Genomic DNA, 27523 nt, shown 5'->3' on the forward strand with positions numbered 1-27523 from the left:
GCTGCTAAATTAATCCAGAATCCCTCTAGTTAATTAACACTCTGCAAAGAAAACTTAACACACTGATTTAAAGTTCCTCAACTTACATTTAAAGTGGCACTATACAGAATTCCAGAAAATGTTTTCAAAGACTTCAAGATGCCCTCAGTCACACAGCTGACTTGAAAACAGGTGCGCTGAACCCACACCAAGGTTTGGCCCAAACCACAGTGTACAAGACAATGCAGTAACATGTCCAAATGTTACCATTTTGGTGTTTTCTTGGAACTGACCTACAACATTGCAGGAGCTCCATTACCAGGACAGGGTTCTCAAGTACAGAGACAGATCAAAAACACAGTGAAAAGGTGTTACTAAACTAACTGCAGCAAAATAGATGACCATCAGTTGGGTCATTACCTGTAATGATACCAATGTCTGATTTTTTGATAGAGTAACATCCAGCAAAAATAAGCTCAATATTAAACGGGTTTTTTGGTTCTAATTGAAAGAAGCCCAACTATTAACCACTCTTTTCAGCCACCTACAAAAATCATTCCTTAAAACCAAGTTACTAAAAACATGATAGGAGTGAGAAGTGAGTGGCTTGTGATCTGGAGAGTCTCAGAGGGAGCATTAAATTGTGGAGTAGTACTCCTAAACCACAACAGGGAGTAGCATTTTATGGTTTATGACTCAGTTTATCCTTTACTGATTTTCATCCTAAAGGTTCTATTTAGAGCAAAGTTGAAACACTCCAGAATACATATAATCCTGTAAAGTCCATATGGATCTAAGAAAAGTTAACTTATTACCATGAACCCTAAGTATGGACTGTCCAGAAGAAACACTGTCATCCTATTTTCCATTTTATTCCTACCTGCATGTTACAAACAGTGAGGAATCCATGCAGTCTCTCCACGATTCTGAAAATGTCATTAGAGGGAATACCATTGTGGCCACCGGAAATAATCCAATTTTAGCAGAGTCACAAGATCACTCCCAAGAGCCACCCTGAAACACACTGCATGAAAATCTGCAAAGTCAAAATCTGTATCAAAAAGGAACAGCTACATTGTGGCTATAGTTAAACTGTAGCTCTTACAAAGGTCTGAGTCCTTTCTTACAAGGGGAGAAGTTGTAGCAGCTTTTTTCTTTTTTTTTTTTTTGACTAGCGAAAAATAAAAATTGTGTTTGGCAAAATGAACTAATGTTCTGGAAAATTATTTTACTCCATATTTAAAGAAAGGGTAAGCTGGCAGCAGTTAGGAATGTTCAAAATAGATACAAAAATCATGGTTTTAGAGACTGTAGTAACAGAACATGAACCACCACATCTCTGAATTTGAGAGATTAAGCTATAGCTTTTTACTACAAATACCATCACGACTTAGAAGATTGGGGAAAATAATTTCAAGTATTTTCCATTAAGGGACTGTTTCAGGAAAGTTTTTTGTGCCCAAGCAGAGAAGTTTAAAGCCCCGCTTATCTCTCTGCAGTCAGAATTTATATCAATGCAAAACACAAGAAGTATTCAAGTGTAGCCCCTTAGAACTTGAATATTTGCCTGACTGTGATTTTCAGCATGAGGCAACACAGTTTAACAAGCTGGATCATATGTTTATTTTCATGTAGTTTTAGTCATTACTTGACAGTAGGAACAGATTTATCCATATCCACAAAAGTAAGGCAGTTGGCTCCCAGATCTCTCCCAGATTTCTTCTTTGACTTAACATTTTCAAATACACCAAATGGTAACTAGTGATGAAAACAAGGAATAGGAAAACACTCTGCAAGTAAATGCTAAGAGTTCCCACTAACAATTTCCACTTAAAAATTAAATTCTGTTAGGTGTGATGAAACCAGAATTTAGTCTCTGGCTTTCATATGAAGTCACTTGGACGTCTACCACAGTACTCCAGGCCTCATATGTATGTTGCCAAATACTGCTGTGTATTGGACACACATTTCAGGGCAGCAAAATTCAATTTTGTTTTAAATACAATGAGGTTTTAAGTTAGCAGGTAATTATAAGGAGTTTGTTGGCATTAACCAAACCAGAATTGTATAATAACAATTGTATAGTAATATTGTGTAACATTACAAATGTAAATGCTATTATATTCCCATCAATCAGGTAGCTACACATCGAAATACTTTTTTTTTTTTTAAGCAGCATAAATGATTTTTTGACTGGGACTGAGCAGAAAACGGTGTTCTAATAGAGTTAACCAGAGACCACCTAGGGTCCTGGAGGGAGCCAGAAAATTCTGAGGTTCTATGGAACCACCAAGCCTAAAATGAAGGAAAACCTCCAACAGTAGTTTTGTCTCCAACAGCATTCTGCTCAAGTTCTGAAATCAGGGCCAATGCACACTATAAATCAGACCTGGATCTTTGAAGTCAATGGGTTCCCCCATGTAAATATATAAACAGCTAAATATATATATATTCTCTGCCTGTTTGTATAAACCTTCAGTATTTCCTCTAAAACATTTATTCCTTGGAATTGTATGCAAATAATTAGCTTACAAAGGATGCTCTGTATTCTCATTAGATAAAAGGTCCTATTGCAGATGACATTCCATTCTTAATTTAACCCCAAACACATTCAAGTCAAAAAGAAAAAAAAAAAACTTACGTTGGCCGTAAAGCCCAATCTTGCTTTCTTGACAAAAAGAAACTGTTCCTACTCACAAATCAGGTCCATGAATCAGTTTCATCTCTTCTTTAGGTATTGGATAAAATGGTTATATATTCTTCCATTCCCATTCAATAGTGTAGAATTCATTCTTCTTAGGTGGCAAAAGCTTTCAATGAATAAATGAAAAGAGAATCACAGAATAATCTGGGTTGTGAGGGATCTTAAAGACCATCTCATTCCAATACCTCTGTCACAGACAGATTGCTCAAAGCCCAATCCCCCACAGCCTTGAACACTCCCAGGGGTCAGGCACCCAGAACTTCTCTGGGCAACCTATTCCAATGCCTAACCACTTCTCAGTGAAGAATTTCTTCCTTCCTTTTAATCTAAATCTGCCCAGTGTGTAGATATACTGAGAAGTGCAGGCCTTCTATCAAAGCACTAAGTGGTATCATCAGTTTTTCTACTTTTAATTTCCATTTGAACTTTTCAGAGTGAAAACCACTGATTTTTCAATCAAACACTGATGCAAGGGTACAAATTAGTTTCTGTGTTTTAAACTTACAAAATAGTGTGTGTGGACCTTTTGGGTCAAGACAGCCATGTCTAAGCCACTACCACCCAGGAAGATGACTCCTTTTAAATGTTTAATTCACTCTTACTGTGGACAGTGCTCATAAAAGTACTACCTTTTTTCTTCTACAGCTCTCTCAAAGTCTCATTAAAAACAAAGAACAATCATGAAGTTGTCCAAACATGTTCTCTAATGACAGACAAATATAAAACATTAAGATAAATCAGGAAAATTACTCTCTTTAGCCTTGGTTACTGCATGGTTAAGTGTTACAATACCTGTAACAACCTAAGTGCTACCCATTAGGACAGAAAGTGGTGGATGATAAATATTTATGTGCTTATAAAAAAAAACCCTTTAGATGAGATCAAGTACTTTGTTGGAAAAGACATTCTATTACTCACTTAAGTGTGCAGTTAGCTGTAAGTTTGAGCTACTGAAAAAACATGTTTGCATTCTGCACAATGTGCCACAGTGAGGTTGGACTTTCTGACAATTAATAGGGGAAAATCAGCTCTGTATTTCATAAAGCTTAAGTGTAAACTTGAATATGAAGAGATACTCTCAGAACAGTTTTCTGGTTCACTGGATAGCCTGAGCCAACTTACAAAGGGTACAGATGTATCCCGTTATTACTCAAAGGGTATCATTTCTGTGCTTGCTTTTAGCACAGTAAAACAAATTAAATGAAATTTACAAGTTTTAGAGACCAGAAGGAAATAAAGATCACAGAGGAGACGATAGTGAAAAGAACAACAATGGTCAATTGGAAAACCTCTCTGTACATGGAAAAACTAGGGAAAACATTAAAAGAAGAGATACAAGAGAAATTAATTTTACCATTATGGTTCTCATCTATTTTTACATAATTAAAAAATCCACAATTATTAGAACACCAGATTTCACTTTTTACTGATCACAAGATGATCTAGGTGATGCCCAGCAAGTCTCAGAATTTGGCCCAAACTTGATTCAGTCTAAATGCTTGTAGAATTAAAATCCAACCAATATGCAAATCATTATAGCAAGGTAAATCTAACAGAGTTTTCTGGGAACAACAGAGCTGATTTAACAAAGCCAGAATGGACATTTGAAATTACAGTCTCATCATCTACTACAGATTCCCTCCTGTGCTCCTTGCAAAATTTAGTGTGACTTCCCTGGATTCAGTTTTCCAATTCAACTTGATTCAAAGGCCAGTGCTGTACAGGGGGGGGCTCGCTGCAACTTAGGGCCTGACACAGCCAATCACAAGTATCAGCATTCCAGACTGGGTAACAGGTGGCATCATTTGTTTCCTCAAAATTAGAGCTCTTCCTGTGTGCAATGGCTTTTAACACCCAGCCTTTCAGATCCACACATCACTTGACACTCTGCCAACCTTTCACCAGGAGATATGGAAACAGCCTTTGATACCAGTGCTAATGGAGCTTAAGCAAATGTGAAAGGCTTCAGACTGCTTCAGAAAACTTACTAAGATATCAAATGCAACCATGTAGAGCATACTAAAAGGTGACAATAGGCACACAAGCAAAGAAAGTTATCCTTAAAAAAAAAAAAAACTCAACATACTCCTGTTGTCCACTTGTGTGAAGCTGGTGATGGATACTCAGCAAAATCAGAGTCTGACAGAAATTACAAACTCTTCTAACCAGACCTAAGATTCTTAGGTGATTTCTAATGCAGTTGAAGGGCTCAGGGAACATGGAACACAAATCCAATGGAAAGCAGGCTTCACAAAACAGCTTTTAATTAGGATGTTCTAATTAGATGCTGAAGAGACACAATCACCCACAATTAATTCTATTCTTGATATGGCTTAGGGAACATCTAAAGGAACAGCTAAGTCAGAAAAGACACAGACAGTTGAATACTAACTTTCAAACCTGAATCTTCAAAGAGGCAATGGGAAAACATACCTTACTTTGTACTTGTTCACTAAAATTTCTCCCACTGTGTGGCCTACTGAAAACCAAAAAACTAATTTTGCATAATACCTGCAATTTATTTTTAAACAATCCAGTCCTTATGACCATAATTAGATTCATTACATCTGCTGAAAAACCAGGCAATTAGTAGTTCTAATAAACTAGCCATTAACTTGTGCTTAGAAATGACTGATTTTAATAGCAGTATATTTAACAGTTTAAAGGAATCATCACATTTGTCAATTAGCACTATCAATTTTTAATTAAATGATCTTTCCACAAGAGGAGCAAAAAAAAAAATATATAGAAACCAGATGTTTCATTAAGTTTATATGGAGTAGAGAATTCTTCTGACTAAAATGCAATTTTTAAGGGCTGTTTTGGCTAAACCAATATTTTGAGATGTAAATGTTGATACACAAGCTAAAGACAGAAAGAAGAAAAGTTGCACAGATCTCCAGACAAAGGTCTTCTCCACTTAGGTTTTTGTAGTCTTGCTAATCAGGAAAAAAATAGATTTCATCAGAAAAAAAAATCCCAGACATTGTTGAAAGCTACAGAGGATTTTCAGAATACATCTATGACTCACAGAGGGAGAAGGTGTCAATAACCAAAATGGTTATTTACAAATCATATCGCATTACAGTGAACACAAAGCAGTCCATCAGTGCAGGTGATACAGAATCTGTGCAATAGCCCTCATTTTACCAGATAAATTGCACATCTTACAAGCAAGGCCATCAGGATTTGAAGCATTTCGGGCATTGTAGACTCAGGAGGATGAAAGCAAAGACTTGGCACTCTGAAGCTAACACATGCAGAATGTGCTTAGTCTTTCCTGTATCATTTACTAAACCTGCTAATTAATCTGGAGGGCCTCACACAAGCATCAAATACACAGACTAACTGATATGGAAAGCAGTCCATTTACTTCTCTATTATACCTAAACAGGTGCAGAAATAAAATGAAAAAAAAATCCACTTCTCATAAGCTCAGACATTCTTTTCCAATCCTAAATGTTAAATCTCAATAAGTCTTGACACTTCAGAGGTGCAGCATGTGGAAATGGACTCAAGTCTGAAGCATATTCCAGTATACAAAGAAAATTCCCCTTGTCTGTAACAACTCACTTTGTGACTTAAAAATTCTACTGTGAGCACAAAAAGACATGTCAAGCCAAAAGCACTGGCAAGATAAAGATGTCTCCTTTTAGGCAGCAGCCTGCACTTAAAATCCAAAACCATTTGTCATGCCAAAGACTTTGCTAATGACCATCTCATCAACAATATCTGAACAGACAAAATATAGTCCCCACTTCCTACTCAAAGAACAATATTAACAATAATCTGACAGAGCTTGATGTATGAGATTCCTTCAAGGAAGACTTGACTCTTGCTTTGTACACAGATTTTATCAACAATTTAAAAATACAAATAAGAGAGTCAAACCTATCTAAGAATATAAGGAAATATGATGGGTGTTAGTTTGAACAGTGATTCGTGATATAAAGGCTTCACCTATTGTCTTCAGCACAAAAGAGCCTGCAGAGGTGACTGAAGAAGAATATATCCAAGAATATAAAGGAGCACAGAAAGTCATTGCTGCATCAATTACTCAAGAGTTCAGGGGTGATCAAGTGCTCTGCAGCCTTGTACATTTTATATTTAATTTCTAGCCTATGACTATATGATCCTACACTCCACTGAACAACATGTATCGTGTGAACTTCACTAAGAGGGTGCTCAGACAGGAACCAGAACTGCCTGCCCAGTTCAAGAAACTGGAACAGGCTGTCCAGGAAGGTGGTGGTATCACTGCAGTCCCTAAAGTGTTCAAAAAATGTGTGATTGTGGCACCTGGGGACATGGGTTGGTGGTGAGCACAGCAGTGTTAGGTTAACAGCTGGACTCAGTCTCAGAGGTCTTTTCCAACCTTAACAATTCAATGATTTATGCTGTACTCTCATTTCACCCTATAGAGAGCATGAAGAGAATCAATCTGTTACCAGCAAGACATGTGGAGATTTCCCATTCCCTCTTCATCTATGGTTTGCACTTAGCCCACAACAGCAAAGTCTGAGCTTCCCAATTCCCTGAATTCTGGCAGCTTTCCTCTTCCACTTCTCACTACCTTTGCTCAGCAAGAGATTTTTGAGAACATCAGCAAGAAGCTCTGCTTTGCCCCCAGCTATTAGCACACAGTTCTAGTATAGCCTGTAAGTAATGAGGAACCACTGCAGGGAATCACAAAACAATTCCTTCAGCTGGTTTTTCAGCTACAATAATAGCTGCAGTGCTTCCAGCCAACAATCCATCCAGCACAGTGACCTTTCTACATAGGTAGATAACTAAAAAAAAGTAAGAAAGAGAACACATGCTTATCCTGTCACACTCCCAAACTCAAATTATTTTATGCTGAGACCATGTCTTTAATATGATTTTATATGCTTTAAACCCATCACTTCATCTTTCTGCCGTGTACCTTTTCCAGTCAGTCTCCCACTGAGTCCACAGAACCTTCTCAAGCACACAGTGTTACGGGAAATATCACCTTCCTCTGCTCCCAGCATGGCTGAAGACAGCCCCAGCCTGAACAGCAGGTGCTCACAATCAAAGGGCATTCCCCATCACATAACCTGCCCCTGCCAGGCAGAAAGAACACTTCCCACTGAAAAAGTCAAACCCTGGCAATTCTACCTGCCAGGGGTGGATTCCTGCTCCCAGCAGATTTCTGCAGAGAATTCATCTCTCAAGCTGCGCTCTTCTGAAGCTTCTGAAAAGCTGTTTCACAGAAATTACAAAAAGACTCCTAGCAATATGGACCTCTCAACAAGTCTCAACATTTCATTCTAGAAGTCATAGGAATTTAAGGAGGTACAAGATCACAGTTCTGTCTTCTGACATCATGAACTACCCTTCCTCTGAAACCATTAAATATTTTGCTGAAATTAAAAAGGTTTAAAGCAGATACTTGGCATAAGAGGTTACAGCCCAACCTGTTAACATTAAGGAAACTAATATGCAATTTCAAAACAAGAACCAGTTCTTTAAAATGCCAGACATGATTAAATATAAATGCCATGGCTTGTATAAGCTATAAAGCACTGAGAAAGTACCAGTTTCCAAACAGTTTCATTTGCTGAAGGAAGCAAACTCAGCATCAAGAAGTGAACCAATTACATTGCCTAGAATTAGAGATGAATAATTTTATGACAGCTACTAGTGGCACCAAGATATAAATTTCATTACCTGCAGACACTGAGTTCAAGAGAAATAACTCATGAAATGAAAAGCAAGATTAAATTGGCAACAAATGTGCGCTACAGAGGGAATTTCTGTATTATAAAAAGGTGATATCTGAAAATTCCTTTCCCCCCCCCCAAGAATCTGTTCCATATTCCAAGAAAGCCACTGGACTAGTCTGGCTGGGCTGGTTTTAAAACAGCAGCAAGGACATGGTAATTTAATTTTACTTCAGTAATGTTTACTTCAGCTACTTTAACACTATTTAGTCAGTTCTGGTCTACCACATTTAAAAATACATTTGTATTTGCAAATACACTACATAACTGGCAGAGAGTATTTACACACATACTTTGTGATAGTCCATAATTCCTGAAAATGAAACAGGAACATATTTTGGTATGTTCATAGCCAGTGCAGATAGAAACAGTGCCTCCTGATCCATCACTGGAAAGCCTCCCACAGACCCCCTGCAGCCAAGGCTTTTTCTTCTTTAGAAACAGAATGAAAAGAAGCAGCACCTTGAAAACAAGCTTGGATAGTACAGAATTCTCCTGACAATACTAATTTCAACAGACAAGTAGATGAAAAAAGGCCTAACTGAAACACAGTTTATGGTAAGTGTTGTATTGATCTCACTGAGGCTGTTTATATGTTTATACACAGCTGTTTATCCAACCTGTGCAAATGAATCAGGCTTAACGCACTTCCCTGTACTTTTGCTGAAGCACTGCTCAGAGACACTGCAGCAAACTAAAGCACTCATCAAAAGAAAAAATAAAGGAATCACCAACTAAATAAATGCAGGTTAACTATCAAATTTCAGCACCATTGTTCTAAATGTACCATAATTAAATGCAATGAATTCCACTTTAGAGATTGCCCTGGTACCAGGGAAGAATACTTTTAAATTTTACGTGCAGCAAATTATGCACTGTGCCATTAACATTCCAAAAGGATTTTTACATGGTCAGAATTTAAAACACAACAAAACATTCTGTTCTGTGCCTTTCAGAGGCACAAAACAGCCTTGAAAAAAGGAACTGCAAGCAACATAGTACTCAACATCACATTCAGCAGTAACTTATCATCATGGTGCTGGGCAGTACAAATATTAACTCACTCATGTACCTAATAACTAGAGCAGATAATGCAGTAGCTGTATCAGCCATAGCAATCAAAATGTATGTAGTCCTGAATCAGAGTAGAGTTTCCTAGCTCTAATATCTGACCTGGCATGCCAAAAAAAATATTTAAAAGTACACAAACACATGAGCAAAATTTTACTCCTGTTAAGAGCTTTGCATCGAAAAAAGCCCCAAAAACGTGCAGGATCATTACAAGAAATATTAGATGTTACCTGACAGCCTAAGTTGCTCCAGCTTTGTATTTAAGGTACAAATCACATCTACCATTAACAAGCATTACCATTCAAGTTTTCTTTACATAAACTTTTTTTTTTTTTTTTTGCATTTTTGTATTGAAGAAAAATAATTTTCTGTCCCTCTTAAGCCACAGTTTTCATGTTGTTTCACTGCAGGTTGTTCAAACCACTGAAGTCTCACCCTTGAAGGGGTGTACCACCTCTCACAAATCAGGCTGCATTAAGCGAAATAAATTCCTTCAGAATTCAAAACAGCCTTTTGGGAAAGTTAGCCAGAGACTATCCAAATCATTTGCAAAAAAAATTTAATCCAGAATAGCATTTAAATCATTTGGACATCGCAAAACTGTTTTTATACTACAGATTGACTGACACCTTGTGGAATTTATCTTCTGTTGGTTTTATCTCAAAATTATTTTGCAGGAAAGCAAACATTAGAACTGTAACTGCACAGCATGACAAGGGTTTCTTAAAACCAAGATGTCTCAAATAAATAAAATAAGCTTTACTGAAATATCCTTTTTCTAAAATCAAGGATACAGCCAGAAGGAATAGACCTGGTTATGGATAACTAGGCTAGCAGCACCAAGGCACAGTTTAGACAACCTTCTCCTCCCACCTAGTGGCAAGAAGCATAAAAAACAAGGTCTTTGGGAGTGCAAACGTAATTTCCATTTTCTGGAGCACCTAGCATTTGCATTTCGTACCGCAAAGACAATGGTTTTACTTTAAATTACTTATTTGGGGAAAATCATCTATTTCCCTCCAAGTTCATAATTTGCATCCAGAGCCAAATCTGAAGCAATCAGTTTGAAGTAGAAAGAAATGTATATAAGAACAAGATATGAATAAAAAATTTTATTTACTGTCCTTTACATAAAAAATATCATTCCTCATATGAAAATAACCTTTGTGAGAAAAGCAGTAAGCCTGTTTTGAATCTTTGCACACAGTTTTTTGACAAACTATTTAAAAAAAAAGCCTAGAAATTTTGCAAAATAGCATTTTTGTTTTAACTATAATTTTCAAAGCAGCTTTGAGATGTCAATGTCTAGAGGATTCTTTATTCAACATCTATTGAATTACTCAATATTTCAGACTGATGTCATTTTTTAGAAAACTGTACATGGATAGAAGGTAGAAAAGAAGCCAAACAACTGAATGTACAATACTTAGAGTTTTCAACAGATGGCACTTTACAGCAAGGAACCTATATTGTCTAATTGAAACAGAGCAAAAGCAATTGGATGGCAGAGTGCACTGACATGCCAAAGTCTGCCACAGAAAAAGCCTAATATCTTCAAATTTGAAAGCACGGTTCTATAAAACTGGAAGCACAAAGGGCTAAACAAAGCTAATGCTAAACAAAAACTGTGAACATGCTACCTCAGATATGAACCATGCCGAGATGTTCTTCACAAAGATGGGATATTCCCACCTTCTTTGCTTCTCAGGCAGAACTTACAGCTAGAGTTAAACTGAAAGACAACAAAGCAAATAGGACCATCAGAATGTGTTTATTACTGCATACTAGCAAGGATCTCGTTAGTGGGCAAGCTTCACATTTTTTAAGCTAATTTATACAAGATTAAATCAGCAGCCACAATCAAGCAACAACTTCTAAACTAGACAAAAAAAAAAAAAAAAGGAACATATGATTTGTAAATCTTGTGAGGGTTTACAGATTGGATGTTGCCACCTAAGAATAGTCACTGTTGTTAAAATGACTCATGCTCAACCACAGAAAATATACACCTAGAGTATCTCCAGCCCTCAGTGGCATGAAAAAAAAATACTTAGACATGTGAGATGAATTCTTAAAGTGATGTGACAAGTCTTAGAAAAAACCTGTTGGCACACAACTATACCAAAAGATTTTACTAAACATGATTTGTCCCAGAAACTTCACCTGAAATACATAAAACCTTTTGTAAATCTATCCTCTGCACCTAAACACCATTAGGAACTCCACAGAGAGGTCTGTGAGACAGGGTAACTTCCCCCTTCAGCATTAAGCAAGGGAAAACTTCAGGCACAGGAACATACAGGAAAGGGCAGTGTTATGCCTCTTGCAGGGCAAGTACTGAGCTTCCAAAATCCATGATAGCTACATTATTCCTCCTAATTGTAAGCAAAAAATCTAGGCACATATGGATCTCATGCAGTAGTCAACAAAGAAACAAGCAGCAGTGAAAATACAGCAGAAATGCAGCAACTATAGAAAGCCAACAGATTCAATCCAGGTATTGGCCTTGTCAGACTTCAGAGCTCTCACAAAAGCACAGCTGCAATTTCAGCACATTTTTCTTCCTTCACTGGTAGCAGCAGATTCATCTCTTGCACAGATGAAAAACTCCAAGCCATTCATACATTTAGAATCAACAGATCCACATGCAGTTTGCATTTTGCAGTTGATTTTCAGACTGATTCATGATTTTGGTGACAAGGAAAACCTTGCTAATTTGGTATCTTACAACCTCTGCTCAGAATGAGGAAGTTGTTTCCACACAGCTTCAGCCAACTTCAATATTATAAAAATTTATGCCTCAATCCATTCACTTAGTGAGAGATTTCCATATATCTGATTCAGGCTGCTTCCAGTCTTCTCCTGTTAGTTCTTTCAGGTTCAAGTCTTTGAAAAATTCCAAACGGTGACTGCAAACAAAAGAGAAATAAACAAAGTCCTAACTTTTGTAGTTACCTGTAAGAGCAAAGACAAACTGAGAGTAATGAAATCAGCAAGTCTCTCCACATCATTTCATCTGCTACCAACATCTGAAAAAAGACAAGGCGTTTATTTTGAAAGTAATTATTTCTTACTATAGGAAGAATTCCTTCTTAAAAGGTATTACAGCCATTCTCCAGTTCAATACTGAGAAATAAAAACATCCATTTGTCACAGAACACTGATGTGTTTTATTAGCAATAGCTCATTTTTTTAAAATATACAGTTGCAGAAGCTAATTTTTTCTTAAATAAAGTGAATAAAGGGCAATTTATCTAAAATTTACCCTATCTCACCATGACTGTATGTTGTGTGACAAGTTTTTTAAGAGCTATAGTGTGTCTTCTAGAGCTGGTTCATTTATACAAAATGCCCAGGAGTAACAGGTTTTACCAGATCATCTCTGCCTCACAGGAAAAGAAAATAAACAGGCCCAAAGCACAATTTAAAAATCCGAATTGTCTGTTTTTGCTATTGATACTGGGTATCCTTTAATGTTTTTTTTTTTTTTAGTTTAGTCTGCCTTTTCAATTTTTTTCTATAGCATGGAACCATCTGTAGAGGTGAAAGCTTTTAGGACAGTAGGGGAGGAGCAGAAGAGATTTACAGGAAATGTATCTGGTGAAATTACCACTAAATGGTAATTCAAGAAGATGTGAAGTCAAGAAGGGAAAGTAGAACAACCTACCCATGATTTAGATGAGGAAGGTGATAAAAGCAGATACTAATGGTACAGAATGTATAATTTTCTATGCACCTAGCATGCAAACCAAGCACCAATTACAATGCTTTATACAATTACAGCACCAGTGGACCCAGAGCTAAGTACTACAATAAAAATACTAGGGGCACTCAATCCAAAAACCAGATCAGCTTTTTTAAGCATTCCAACAACAGCACAACCATTTCACTCAAGAGCTCATTTTATGCTTACAAATCTGGTTCTTGTCCTTCCTGCAGTTGGTGTGGAGGCACGGGATAAAGTGCTTCATATTTTCTCTTTTCTCCTGAGCCATGAATTGCAAATGCATTGAACTTGTCAGTGCATGGTGGAAAATAACTCCAAGGAAGAAGAGCTTTACCCTCCCATTTGGTTTTCATTCTGGTCACTTCAAACTCCAAAGGAAGGTCTTCCTGCTAAAGGAGGGAGAAAAAAAAAAAAAAAAAAAAAAGGTATTGGCCATCTTCTGATCAGAAAGTAGGTAAATAAAAGTCATTATGAATGTACTTGACCACTTACTTTCCATGCTTTTCTTCTGCCAGCAAGCAGCAGCAGTAAGTAATGTCCATGGCTGTCAAAGAATCAGAACACAGTTTTCCTAAAATTATGTCCAGTTGTTAGTGCATTATACCACCACAAATATGTACATTCCCCATACTGACACAATTTCTGTGTCTAGTCCCTCTCATACATGTGTCTCACAAGCATTACAACTGCAAGTGTAAATTAACATTTGGGTCCTTTTCAGTGCTGTACTTACGGACAAAGCTCAACTTCTAAATACCGCTCAGTTCTGTCACTCAGAAAGAATGCTTCTACCACTGAAAAAAACAAAAACAAACAAACAAACAAAAAAAAAACAAACAAAAAAAAACCCCAAGCTGTCAGTATTTTATTTTAACTATTCTGTAATATCCTGAGATTTTCATATCCCATTAATACAACTCAATTTTCATGGGTTTTGACCTGTGCCATGCCAGAGCCTGACTTGCTACTGACACATACACAGTAACTATAACCCAAATATTCAAAATATTGTGTCACAATTCCAGCTTCAGGAGCTCTTATTTTAATTGCTGTGATCACAAAGAGCTTTGTAAAGTACTGTACTGACTTTATTAGCTTTACCAATTTCAGTTTTGAAAACACTCACTTTGAGGCAGCAGGAAAATAAGAGGATCATATATTCAGAGCAGGGCATATACCCCATAACTAAAACTGTTAAATCTCAGAAATCATAAGAAAGCATTTAGCTCTTCAATGGTTTTTCCCTGTAGAGGGATATTTTGGACAGGGGATTACAGTCCCAGGTGTACTTGAAAGCTGCCTATGACATTTGAATCACATTTCAGGAACACAAGGTAGAACTACAATGGTGTTTCTCATGTAAAATTATAACGGTGCTTCTCACAGCAACATTAGTAGAAAACTTTAGTTAGAATTATGATACGACTGATACTTTTATTTAATTTTACTTAAGCATATTTACTGTAACGCCAAAGAGGTGTTAATAGTATTTTACTAGAGCTTGAATCAGAATAGCTCAATAATCAGGAAGTAAGGAACTGCTAGAAATATTCAATTCTTGCATTACTCAAAGCAATAGGTAAAAATGACAGGAAAGGAGAAAATACCCAGCACTACTATGAGAGTTTTCCCCATTTCATTTGGCTACAATTTTGAATTGCGCTTCATGAGGCATAATTTCTGTGTTTCACACCTTCCTCTTCCTTAAAGGCACTTTGGAAAAATGATTAAAACACTTAACTTCTTAAAGTAAAAGTAGAATCTGTCTTTAAAGATCTCACTTCTCCTTCTGCAAGGGCATTTAAATATATATGCCACAAAATTATTTTGATGTTCAAATACGTCACGCCTCTGATACTTCACAAGCTGTATCAGTAACCCAAAAACTAAGTTTGAGTGCATATACTATTGACAGGATCAGGAAGTCAACTTCAAAATTATTGAAATCAACCCAGATCACTGAACTCTAGTTTTGGGGGTTTTCTGAAAAAAACAACTATCACAGATTAAAAAGCCTCTTAAAAAAAAAAAAAAAAAAAAAAAAAAAAAAAAAACCAGGCATTTCAAATACAGAGCAACATCAGTGTCTAGAGAAATCAGATACATTTGTAGGAGAAGAGTTACACTTACCCTCATAGTCCCACAGTCCACCAAAAGGTTTCCCTGGCTCTCCGGGTGGTGCTGGAGGGTCATTAAAGAAAGGAGCATGAACTTCCATCAGCAGTCCTGCGCTATCCGGCCTCAGCCCAATCGTAACCGGCTCATGGCTCACGGGCAAACCATTCCACGTGTGTTTAATTCGAAATTCCATCTTCAGACACTGCACAACTGAGAAAGGAAAGTTCTGCCAAAGAAGATCTCAGATTCCATCGGCGCACGAACTGCCGTTTGGTTGGCCAGGAAAAACACAAAATACAAAAAAACACACTTTGGTACAAACTCAATTACCAAATCATGTTTATAGACATCAGAACTGAAACAAACTAGCTTTGTAAAAAAACTAAATAAACAGTTACATAAATGCTGTTTCTCATAGTGTTTATACCCGCAGGGCTACAAATTACTCTGAAGTCTTATGAAGCTTAAGGCTTTTCAAACATAAATCTACATAAATACCTTCCAAAACCACCAGAAACATTTATCAAGAGGACAGATAAACAAAACAATCTCCACTACATGAATTTAGAGGATTTGGTAACATCAGAAAAACAGACTGGGGAAAACTTTTAATGTTTGAGACACAAGGAAATGAAGCAACTAGCTAGAGCTTTCATTTGCAGTCACCGCTAATCGGCCTTTCCTTAAACACCTCCAGGGACGGTGTTCCAAAGTCGAATCACCCCTTCTATACAGAAATTATTCCTGCAGTCCAGCCTGGCCCTCCGCAGACGCAGCCGCGGGCTGTGTCCTCTCCTCTCGTCGCTGGCTCCCCGGGAGAAGTGGCCGATGCCCGCCGCCTACAGCCTCCGACAGGCAGCACCTCCCACAGGGCTCCGCACCGCTCCCGCTTCCCCGCTCTGCTACTGCGGCCACAACCTGACTGTTTCCCCGCAGGGAAGCTTAAGCGCCTCTCCTTAACGCACAGCCCCGCAAGGAAAGTTTAACGAGGCGCTTCTCCCGGCCCCGCCTCAGCGCCGCGCCATGTCCGCTCCCCACGTCACGGGGGCGGCGCTGCGGGCGGCCCGGAGGGAGCGGCCGGGCCCGCCCCGGCCCTCGGCGCTTGCGAGTGGACTCCGCGGGGCCCTGGCCCGGCCGTGGCTGTGCCGGCACCGGGGCTGCGTCCTGGCCGAGCCGCGGGGCTGGCACCGGGCTCTGGGCAGGGAGCGGAGGGGCGGCTCTCCCCGCTGCCCCCGCCCCGGGGCACCGGCGGGTGAGGGGAGCGCGTCCCGCCCCGGCGAGCTCCTGCCGCCTGCGCTCCTCCGGCACGGGTCTGTCCGGCTTTCCTTCCCTCCCCTCCCCTCCAGCCGGACAAGCCGCTTTCCCCCCCGCGGCTTCGTGGCGTTTGCTTGGGGAAAGCCGGGAACGAGGCACGGCCAGGTGAGTGTTGGCAGTGAGGGTTTGTGTTCCGTAGCCTTCCCAGTGAGGAGCAGCATGGGTAGTGCTTTTAGTTAGCTAAACACGAGCAATTAAAAGCTGCTAATGAGGCTGATGGCCAAAAACACATGCGTTTTTGTATGAATGGTTCTTTAGTTATGAAACCACGGCGTTCCTTAACGCTTTAGCTTCACTTGAAAGCTCTCTTTCCAGTTACTAATGAAATTTGCTTTACGGACTAAAATCGGTATTTTTAATTATGTGTTACTTGCTGGGTTTAATATGACTTAACATGGCCTAATCAGAGTACATCTCAGTTACTCACCAGCAAAATAACTGGCCAAACAAATTTGCTTCTGCTGAGTTTCTTTTCCTGGAAGTTGGAGATGGGGTAGGCGCTTTGTCCCTGGGAATGTCACTGTCCCTAATTAGTGCTGCAGGAGAACTCGGCAGCAGGAGCAGGACACGGTGCATGCAGCGTTTGCAGCTCCATCGCTCAAACCTCAGAATTTCACTGGGCACCAAGTTCCGTGTGGTGGCAAAGGTGAAAGACCAGCTTTTGATTGCAAGGATTTCAGTAGCAGAAAAGTTTCTGTCTGAGATAACACGGTCATTCTGGTTCAAAAATTTGTATGTTTCTTGTGCTTTGCAAGAGTATTTATTATTCTGTGATGTGAAAAAATTAGGTTTTTTCAAATACTGGAATGTTGCCCTTTCATATGTATTTTTTTGGCTGTAGCTTATTTTGTAAATCTTGAGAATCTAAGTAGAACTCAGATTAAAATCACTGTGAAATGGTGAAATCCCTTTCCTATCAAATAGTTTAATCCTTAAAAAAAAAAAAAAATTATATATTTTCACAGGACAAGATTTGAAGTTGGCTTCTATGCCAGGTGAGCCCTAAGTTGTTTTAGGCCTACTCTGAGCCTGGTACATGGATTAATGTTTCTCTTGCTTCATGAATATGAAATAAAGTTCTAAAACACTGAATATGTATAGTACATCTGAAAAGAGATTCTCTTTCCGATCAGTAGAGAATGTTGTAGAGTGTTTGTTGTGTTAAATATGTAGCTGTAAAGAAGGTTGAGTTTTACCTGAATTCTTTTTGAAATATTTGTAGCCGGACCTACAAATAATAATCCTCCATTCCATTACATACTTTTGTGATACATGCTGAACTTGTTTCAGAATGTATTTAATGCTTTACTGTTGCAAGTGAGCTTCTATCAGCGATGTTTAAAATCTGTCCCTTTTTGCACCTTTGGCATCTCGCATTTACATCCTTCGGCTTGTAAGTGCAGCAGCTTTCCTGTTTCCTGGCATTCCTTTGCTATTACCTCCTTTCTATCCCCACTGTCTTTCCTATATCCTCCTGTAGAAGTTGAGAACTAGTAAAAGACAATGGGATGTATGTAAAGAAAAATAGACAAGAAGTTGTTTAAATCAAAATATAGCCATTGTATTCCCCACTTCTTTTTTCCTCTTTGTTACCCATTGCAGTTACAAAAGTGTTACTCAGATTCTTACAAAACAAAAATAATTCTTTAAGAAAACGGAATGCGACAGGAATGGAACTCATTGATATTATTATTACAGTTCCTGTAGGTTTTTTCAAGTCCTGGATTTTTTTAAACAGTTGTGCTAAATAGACGAATTTTAGAAGCTTTTTTTTGCCCTCAAAGCCTTATATTCTTAAATATATTTCTGACTGCCAGTCCCATTTATGTAGATAGATGCCTGTTATAGCCATGATTCTCAAACACGGTGTTTTTCAGATCAGAGGCTAAAAATGGCAGTTGGACACTGTGAAACAAATGAGGTTCTGCAAATTTCTGCTGAGCAGGTATGTGAACTTGGGGATGGAAGTAGCAAGAGTTTTCTTGATTATGTTTTGTGATAAACAACTTTCCAAATATGGAGCACAGCTCACTTCAGTGTTGTCTGGTCCTGTTTTGGGTCCATCATACAAAGTAGCAACAGCAGAAAAAACCTGCCCTAACACTGAATTAGGGTATTTTTAGTGAATTTCTGAAAGTTTTATCCCTGAAAGAGCACTTGATTTCTAATTCAGTACACTTTTTCACTTTTATAGCCTTCCCTTTCCTAAGAGATTGGTGTCCTGTTGAGGTACCTTTTTGTGCTGGGTACCATAAGCCTGTCTGAAAGCTTGTGCAGAAGCTAGGGCTTCAGTGCTTTCCTGATGCTGAGATGCATGGAAATGAGCCAAGCACTTAGACAAACCCATGCTTGTTCTTTTAAGATTGGGTTGATTTTCCCTTAGATGTAATTATGCTTTAGATCAGAGCATGTCCAGGAAAAAAAAAATCATTATTTTTTCATATTGGGCTAACATTTGAGGGGTTTTGAACATAAACCTGAAAGTGATTCTGTGGCATGTTGTGTACAGATTACAGTACAGACAGTTTTGGGTTTCATATGAAAGTTTAAAACCACATATGTTTATGTGCAATTACTAATGAGTAAATCACTATTCCATTATAGGAACATACCCTTGGTGGTGATGGCACATCAGGATCCAGGATGACGGACCAAAGGTAGCTGATTCCAAGTGATAAGTGGGAATACTGCAGTGTATTTGAAAGAAAGTGTCATGTGCTCATAGGAGTGTAAATATCCAGGCGCACTGGGTCTTGTATACATGTGTCTGTAGAAATGTTACTGTAATAGTTGTTTTTAGGTGGTATTGTGTTTATTCAGTAAATTAAATTACTGACTTTGCTTCCACAAGCTGTAAAATAAAGGATGAGAGATGAATGAAGGAATTTCTAATCAAAGTTTCAAGAGAATAAACAAAAGTTCTGGTAAGATTACACTGATCTAGGTAACACAGGTAACTGCTGCCTGTTGAGATTGGAGGATGTTTTTAAAAATGTTTTTTTGACACTCTTCATTAAGAGTTGTCTATCAGTAAATGGTTTCATGGTCACTGTAATTTCCTTTTACAAAAATAATCTAGCTTTTCTTGTTAGCTTTTAATACAGGATCTTCAGAGAATTGCTGTCAGTTATGAAGATATTAGGAGGGAGAAAATGTTGAAGTACAGTGTTCTGCATTGTCTTATAGGCCACTTTACTATTGTATGTGAAAGCAGCAATGAAGTCTAGTCTTTTAGTATTTGGGATTCTGTGTGAATCGATTAAAAATATTAATATTGTATTAATAGTCATTTATTATGTTCCATTATATGTTTTATTTCTGTTATATAGGACCCTTGCTGTTAATGATCATTATTTAAAAGTAGTGATTAAATTTGTTCATTTGATTCTGGGGAATGTCAAGCCTGGAACTCAAGAAAAGTGACTGCTCTATTCTGGCCTCTAGATTAAGAATTCTTTAAAACTAGTTAATTATCAGAGCATTTCAGCATTTCCAAAGCTCATTCTGATCGTGTTTTTCAACTTACTAGCTTTTCAGCTCTAATCACAGAGTATGGAAAGCACGTGGAGGAAATGAGAGAACAGCTGCAACTTTATCAGGTATGGGCATTCCCTACGTTTCAGACTGTACCTTCTTTTAGGGGTGTGAATATGTTGGGCACTAGTTTTGTCACGCTTCACAAAGCTGCTGGACTGCAGGCTGTCTCAAAGGGATGAATGGAGAGCTTCTGTGAAAAGGTTGGGAGATTGTCCAAATTGCAGCAGTGTAATCCTGGGGGTTGAGGTGGAAGGGATCCGTCTTGCTTTCATATGACTGAAAACATAAGTGATATTAAAAAAGAAAGCAATTTTTCCTTGTGATCTTCATGCAGAAGTTACACACTGCTTTTGGTTTAATGCACTTAATTAATTTGATCTGTCCATCATAAGGATTTTGCAAATAGTCTTGCAGGCTGATCAATTTCAGGAGGCAACTGAAGCACTATGGCTTCCTTGCACTAGTAAACAAAACAGCCAGTTTGGCTCATATAACTTGAGCTTCTCCTAATTTAATTCCTAAGCTTACATCAAATAATTGCAGCATAAAAGATAAGTTATCCACTCTACCCCTAAAAACTTCAGTTAATTAAAAATCAATCTGTAAGAGCCATAAGAATTTCAAAAGGTTAAGTGTAATGTCCATAATAACTTCCAAATGCTGAGGTGTAACAGGACTTGGCAGCCATTAAATTCGAGTGGCATGCTGTGACTTGCCTTAAAAATGCAATTGACTTTCATTTACTGTATTGTGTTGGATTAAATTGTCCATCTTTTACAGTTTCAGACAGAAATACAGGATGACAGTGTTAACAGAGTTTGTGTAATTTAAATGAGTGCTTACTCTTGAATGTCTTTGTGTCAGGCACAAATGGGTGAGATGAAGCTAAAACTGGAAGAAGTCACCAAGGAAAATGAACGGTAAATAATTGCACTGCCATGTTGCTACTACTGTTTCAAATAATTTCTAAACATTAAAAAGCTTTTTTTTCCTAGGATCTTGAAATCTTTGAAACCTTCTACTAAGTAAATTCAGGATCCTAATGTTAGAGTCTTGAAGTACTTGATAAAGATTACAACACCAGGTGTAGGAGATTTTACCATGTCACTAACTAGATGTGAAACTATTTCAAACTGTCCATTTTGTTTACAGATCACAATTTAATAGATTTAAATTTGACTTGGAAGGAAGTAGTATGTACAGGTGGAAGGCAGAGTATATTTCTGTTGTTTAAAGAAATACCTTGCTGAACTTAGTTCTTTGAATTTCAGGCTGCATGCAGAGTTGAAAGAGCCTCTTGAGAAGCAACTGGAGGCTCTTCCTTTTGTGCATCTGGAAACTGATATTCCTGCAGATGAAGGCACAGTGAGAACCCTTCAAGAGGAACTACGGCTGGCAAAGCAAGTGTGTGAGATAAAACATTTCTATTGTTTTATTTCTCTTATTGTGCCTTGGCAGATTGGGGGAGGCTGTTTTATTTCTTGATTCAGAAATCATTTGCTCAGAGTTCCTTGAGGCTGTCTGAGCCCCTCTTGAACTCAAAGATTGAAGAAACATCTTTCCTAGATTAATAAAATAAGTTTTTAATATTAATTTTTGTCAGTAATTATATCAAGTTGACTTGATCTGTATGTCGAATTCATGATCAGCAACTCCATGAAATATTTCGTTCAATTCAAGGTTTTGTAGTAGCTTGTCATTTTAATCAAAACTATTGTAATTTGATATGAGGAGGGAAGTGTGGGATGTAGAAAATAGTATCTAAATGTAAAAACACAAGCGAATTTTGTTCAGTTTGTTACAACATATCAATTGAATTTTGGTACTTGAATAGTATCTATACTGCAGGCCTACCTTAAAGACCTGTGACAGTTTGAGCTCTTCAAAAAAAAAAAAGGGCAAAAAACTGGAAGTGGAATTTGAACTTCCAAGTGCCTGTTTTTTGGCACTTGAATTTAAATTTTAAAAAAATACATGCATAGAAAAATATAGGTAATGGCATTTCTTCAAAATAGAAGTTAAGACCTGTCAATTTAGACAATGACAGATGAAGACAAATGTGCTGTAATAGATTATTGTTCTATAAATTAGGAAAAAGACCAAGCAGTTGAGCGCTGGCAGACGTTGTCACAGGAGCATGACCGACTTCAGCAGCAGTACCAGGAGCGCCTGACTAAAACACACGTTCTCATAGCTGAAAGGAAAAAGCAGAATGTAATTTTCATTTCTTTTTGTTCTTTTTTTGTTTTCATATACCTCTATATATATATATATATACACACACATACACAAAATATGCATGTGCATATAAATAATCCTGTGTTTGAATTACATGGTCGGAAATCTTCAGGACAGTAGAACATCTGAAAAAGTTGCTTAAGATTTCTGAATTCTGAGGTGAAAGTCTTTCTTTATCTGTCTTCCTGTGTTTGAATAGCTGGAAAAGTAGTCACCATTTTCTGCTGTTATTCAGTAAAGAAGTAAACTGGTGAAAAAAATCAAATTCACTAGTCTTTGTCTAATGCTAGTTTGCATTTAGCAGCCTGTTTTTCTTCTGCTGAATCTGGGGAAGGCCTTTCAGGAAATGCTTAGAAAAGTTGTACTCCTCTGATGAGCTATGGCAAGATGCTCAGTGTGTGAAGAACTAATAGAAACTTGATGCATTTATGTACTTTGTTACATGTATTTCTAGGACAGAACCTACAAATTATTTTAATATTTCCTCTCTATTTTCAAACACACTTGATTTGTGGGCACAGCTGCAGCTCACCTCAAATATTTTTTTACTGATTTTTGGGTTTTTTTTGTGGTATTGAGTTCACCTTTGGCGGGGTGATCTTTTCTGAGAAATAGTTAAGTGTCTGTGCAGCTGTTGTACTCTGTCAAATTTCATAATTATTTCAAGGAATAGTTAAGAGGACTCTGGTCTTTGTGTGGTTCCAGCTTTCTGCTCCTGTTTCTAATATTAGATTATTTTTTGTATTGTCAGTTACTAATAACATACTCACACAGTAGAGTATAGAGAGCCATTGGTAGCTGTTGTAGGGCTTCCAGATTCCATTTCTTATTAGTAACTAAATTTTAATGCCACCATGACAAGAACAAGGCTGAACAGCCTTTTATTCTTAAATGCTACTTGTCTCCCAGAGAAAACAGCTCTCCGGTTAAATAAACTTTTATTTCAGGTTTAGCTTTCAATGAAGGAGCAGCAAACAGCTGTCAGAAGTAAATAGAAAAAGGCAGATCAAGTAGAATTAGAATTGACAGAAGGCAAGGAGGAGAGGGGACATCATTAAGGACTGGATGTAGAAGGTAAGGGAGAGGCAGGACTAGGTTTCTAGCATATCCTTGGCCTTGAGACTGATAGATAGTACATTTAGAAGATACTTCAGCTCGGGGACTTCAGTTCTCTCTCTGCTCTGAAGGCACCTGGCATGCTGCAGATGGTTTTTCTGAGTTATGCTAGTTCTCCTAGAAGGAGAAGAGTTCACATTCAGGGGCTCAAGAACTTAACTGAGCTTTTTTTTTTTAGGGACACAAGACATCCTGTATGGCAAAGAACAAATTAAAATGTCCATAACAGGCAATTTTTAATTAACAGGTGCATGTCTGTTACTTTGCTTAGCAAAAATGCTTATAGTAGCATCACAGTCTGTGTGACTCTTTAAAAGCACTGTGTACTTTAAAAAGTATATGCTTTAAAAGCACATGTGTACTTTCATGTTTTCATAGTAAGTGCATGTGAATTTTGGAAGGAGGCAGTTTGTGGCCTAGGGAAAATTAGATAAATTGTTCAGTAGTAAATCTAATTTTATGGGGTATGAGGTCAACAGCTAAAAACAATCTAGCTGAAATCTATGAAGACACACTGAATTTCCTGCTGCATGTATAGTTTTAAAATATTTTCAGTTGACTATGAAGCTTTCTAATTATTCACTCTTTCTGACTATAATTATTATAAGAAGCTCTGAATTCTCTTTTTAGGATCAACTGACTAGCATTCAGCAGCTGACTCGCCAACTGCACATGGTGAGTGAAACCTTCTGAGCAGTGAACTAGTAATTTATTTCTTTTCCTAATAGACCCTCAAAGTACAAAACCAAAGCAAAAAGGCCTTTACACATACCTGGTGTCACTCAAATTTGCAACCTTCTCCAGCAACCAGGAAGCAGTGATGGCTTTATTCCTGAACTCCAAACACCAAGTCAATGCGGTTGAGAGGTCAGCTTTTAATTTTATGTGAGCTTTTTCTTTTACACGTCAGGGGAAAGCTTACACTCAGAATTGCAGTAGGTGGCTAGTGTACATCACACATGTCTTCACAAAGGAAACTTGTTTTTTAAATTATGCCCTCTTGCATATGCTAGCTCTGGCATATTTTTATCCATTGCTGTTTTGGTACTGCTGTCTTCAGTGTCTTTGTCACCTTGATGCACATTTTGCTGAGCTCTAGTAACCTTCCAGTGCTTTATTCACATCCTTAGACTGTGAGACTTCTTAGTTAATAAGCTTTAGCCTCAGCCTTCCAAAATTGACAAGCAGTTTTAGTAGAAAGTGTATCGGAAAAAAAACACGGCAGACCTCGACTCGGGGAAGAAATTATGATGTCTGGCTCCAGATCAGAAGACTGAAGGATAGCTTTATTATAACTATACTCTATTTCATTAATATACTGTTTAAAGAGATACTATACTATTCTACATACTTCTTACTTACCTAACTAACTAACAAACCCATGACTCTCTGCTGAGAGTCCAAGACACAGCTGGATCAGATTGGTCGCTGAACCCAAACAACCTTCACCAGAATCCTACCCAGCAATCACTTCAGGTGAACAATCTCCATACCACATTCCACATGGGGAAAACAAAGGAGCAGAGATAAAGATTGTTTTCACTTCTCTCTCTGCTTCTCCTGAGAGACAGAATTATGTCTCTCTGTCCAGAGAATGTGAATGTCACAGAAAGTGTCAAGTAGTTTTTTGTTGAAAAATTGAGGTGAAAGATGGGGTAAGGTTTTTGACTGGGCAACTTGTTTTTGATTCCTGTATGATTTTTTTTGAGTGTTGGTTTTGAATACTGTCAGTGCAAAAAGACTCTAACAGCCTACTCTTTTTTTTATCACTGAAATATTTTTTCCTCACACACATTAGAGAAAAGAGTTAAGACAATATTTAAGATCAAGATAATCAATTTGTTTGCATTATCCAAAAGACATTTGGCACCATCTGTTACCAAAGGCATAAAGGTGTCATGGGATAAAGCATCAAGCCTTTTTTGAACTAACAAACTAAAAAATAGGAAGTGAGGAGACAGATTAATTAGCCATGTTTTTTATTGTGGTAAAACAGCTGTGTTTCCTAGATGTGCATAGGTTGGAATTGTTCAGCATATTTATGCATGCTCTGGAAATGAGATTCAGTATTGAGGCAGGATGTTCACTGCTGATGTTAAAATATTTAGGGTAGTAAAAACTGAAGTAAACTGCAGAAATTTGCAGAAAGATCTAATTGATTATCTAAGTTCATTTCATCTGATATTTGTTGTTATTAATGAAACCAAAATAATAGATCTGAGCAAGATGGGGTTTTTACTTTGAGTACTCTCTGCTGGTCTTGAAATAAACTGTTAGCACTCAGAACAGATAAGCAGGAAGTGCCTGAAAACAATTCTTAGTAATGGTCAAAGAAACAAGAAGAACATTAGCAATTAATAGGAGAGAGGGGAGAAAAGGAGAATATTGTGCATTTTAAATGCTGCCTACCATTGTGGTCATCTTTACTATCTCAGTGTAAGGCATGTGTAACATGTTTAACCTTTTCAATACTATAATGAACATATTACAGATACCTCTTTATTTCACAGACTAATCAGCAGTTTCTGAAAACTGTGACAGAACAAGATGTGGAACTAGAGCAGCTACGAAAACAACTGAGGTATAAACCAGGCAGATTAAAAAAAATAATTAACATCCTTTCTATAGCTTTTCCTAAACTGCTGCTGTGTCATGGGCCTTGTTTGTACTGCAAGCTAATTTCATCCTCATAGTTACAATGGTTTCAGTAACTGTCTCTGAAGTTTTTTAAACATCATCAGTGTTACGGTAACGTATTTCCAGTTAGTGTTGTTTGGTTCAGCTTTTCCCTGAAATAGTCAACATTTGACCTGTGCTTTAAAAGAAGAAAAATTGTCAGTATCGCATCACAATTGATTCTGAAGATAGGCTTTCATTATAATACAGTTTGCTTAAAAGCCAGTTGCATGGTTACTGATTACAGTTCTGAAATTTGAATGTTCAAACAAGCTTCCAAGACTTATTTTTTTAATAAAATTTGCTTTTACCCCTTATCAATAAAGAGCTCTAAACCATAGGTTCTGTGGAAGTTGAAGGTAAAAGAAAGTGTTAATACATTGCTGAAGTATATCAAGGGAAAGGAGAAATAATACCTGTAACACAATTTCATGATTATTTGTGTTCACAGCTGAAGTCTATTCAGTGCCAGTTTACTGTGTCTCTTCTTTCTTTTAACTAGTGATGGTTGATCTAAAATTAAAATTTTATTTCATTCAACAGTGGATTTATGAACTGAGAGTAAAATAAGAAATTCAGTCATTATCCATCTTTAGTTACAGACACTGATTATGTTCACCTTCCTCTCAGATCACCCTAGAATCCTTGCACCTCTAAAAACAGTGGTTTACTCCCAATGTTAATGGCAGCAGCTCTGTTTGGCCCCAAAAGGTGCTGCTGTGTTTCTCCAAGAAGTCTGGAATATTTTCATGAGTTGCTTCTGTAACATAAAGATGTAGTCTGCATGGATTATATAGCATATGGTGCAGACAATTCTAATCCTTTGGGATGTTTTCCATAGTTTTACATGATTTATGGTAATAGAGCACTAAGTCAGGAACGCAAAAGTAGATTAAAAAAAAAAAAAAAAAAAACTTGTGTATTAGAGAATTGAGGTTTAAATTATGTTTGTATGACCTGGATAAAACACACAAACTAAGAAGCTTGGCATAGCAAGGGCATGAGTCTGCATTTCAGAATCTTAAAGCTCTTAAACAGAGATAACTTGTCAAGATTAGGTTAAATATATATTTTACAGTAAAGAATAAAAGCTGTATCTTTAGAATCAATTTGTTGCCTGTAAAATGCAGACCTCTGAATTTGATCTGAATCTGAACCTGGTTGTTAAAATGCATTGTTAATACTTAAGGTGTTCTGATTTTTATGGCCATTTTTCTGCTTTTTCCCTTCTTATGCTGCCTTTTGAGTTTTTATTTTGTTTTACAACACTTCTAAAATATTTTGCAGGAGGCAATTTAA

At 37.5% G+C, this 27523-nt stretch overlaps 3 protein-coding genes across 7 annotated transcripts in view; 2 read left to right on the forward strand and 1 right to left on the reverse strand.

The window, feature by feature from the left end:
• The window catches only part of MFSD8 (major facilitator superfamily domain containing 8), a 336831-nt gene that overhangs the window by 71829 nt on the left and 237479 nt on the right, over positions 1-27523 (forward strand). The gene's annotated exons all lie outside the window — the stretch shown is intronic.
• On the reverse strand, positions 10814-16028 carry C4H4orf33 (chromosome 4 C4orf33 homolog). Its single transcript, XM_068187917.1, has 5 exons — positions 15356-16028; positions 13959-14019; positions 13718-13769; positions 13412-13611; positions 10814-12407 (listed from the first exon to the last, which is right to left on the reverse strand). Exons 1-5 carry the CDS (start codon positions 15534-15536, stop codon positions 12308-12310), a joined length of 594 nt encoding a protein of 197 aa, XP_068044018.1. The 5' UTR covers positions 15537-16028; the 3' UTR covers positions 10814-12307.
• SCLT1 (sodium channel and clathrin linker 1) overlaps positions 16684-27523 on the forward strand; it is a 29436-nt gene continuing 18596 nt past the window's right edge. For 3 of the 5 annotated variants that reach the window (XR_010998297.1, XM_068187906.1, XM_068187905.1), the window contains exons 1-9: positions 16962-17006; positions 18535-18602; positions 19262-19314; positions 20187-20256; positions 21059-21114; positions 21466-21598; positions 22286-22408; positions 24179-24223; positions 26059-26129. Coding sequence is in view for 4 of the 5 variants with exons in the window: in XM_068187906.1 (XP_068044007.1) it covers positions 16979-17006; positions 18535-18602; positions 19262-19314; positions 20187-20256; positions 21059-21114; positions 21466-21598; positions 22286-22408; positions 24179-24223; positions 26059-26129 (647 nt within the window). In the remaining variant the exon portion in view is untranslated. Of the gene's footprint in view, positions 16763-16872; positions 16898-16961; positions 17007-18534; positions 18603-19261; positions 19315-20186; positions 20257-21058; positions 21115-21465; positions 21599-22285; positions 22409-24178; positions 24224-26058; positions 26130-27523 lie in introns of those variants that run through there. The other 2 variants (XM_068187908.1, XM_068187907.1) reach the window with 2 other exon arrangements.

The sequence above is a fragment of the Anomalospiza imberbis genome, chromosome 4, assembly GCF_031753505.1.
Source record: "Anomalospiza imberbis isolate Cuckoo-Finch-1a 21T00152 chromosome 4, ASM3175350v1, whole genome shotgun sequence".
Classification (NCBI taxonomy): Eukaryota; Metazoa; Chordata; class Aves; order Passeriformes; family Viduidae; genus Anomalospiza; species Anomalospiza imberbis.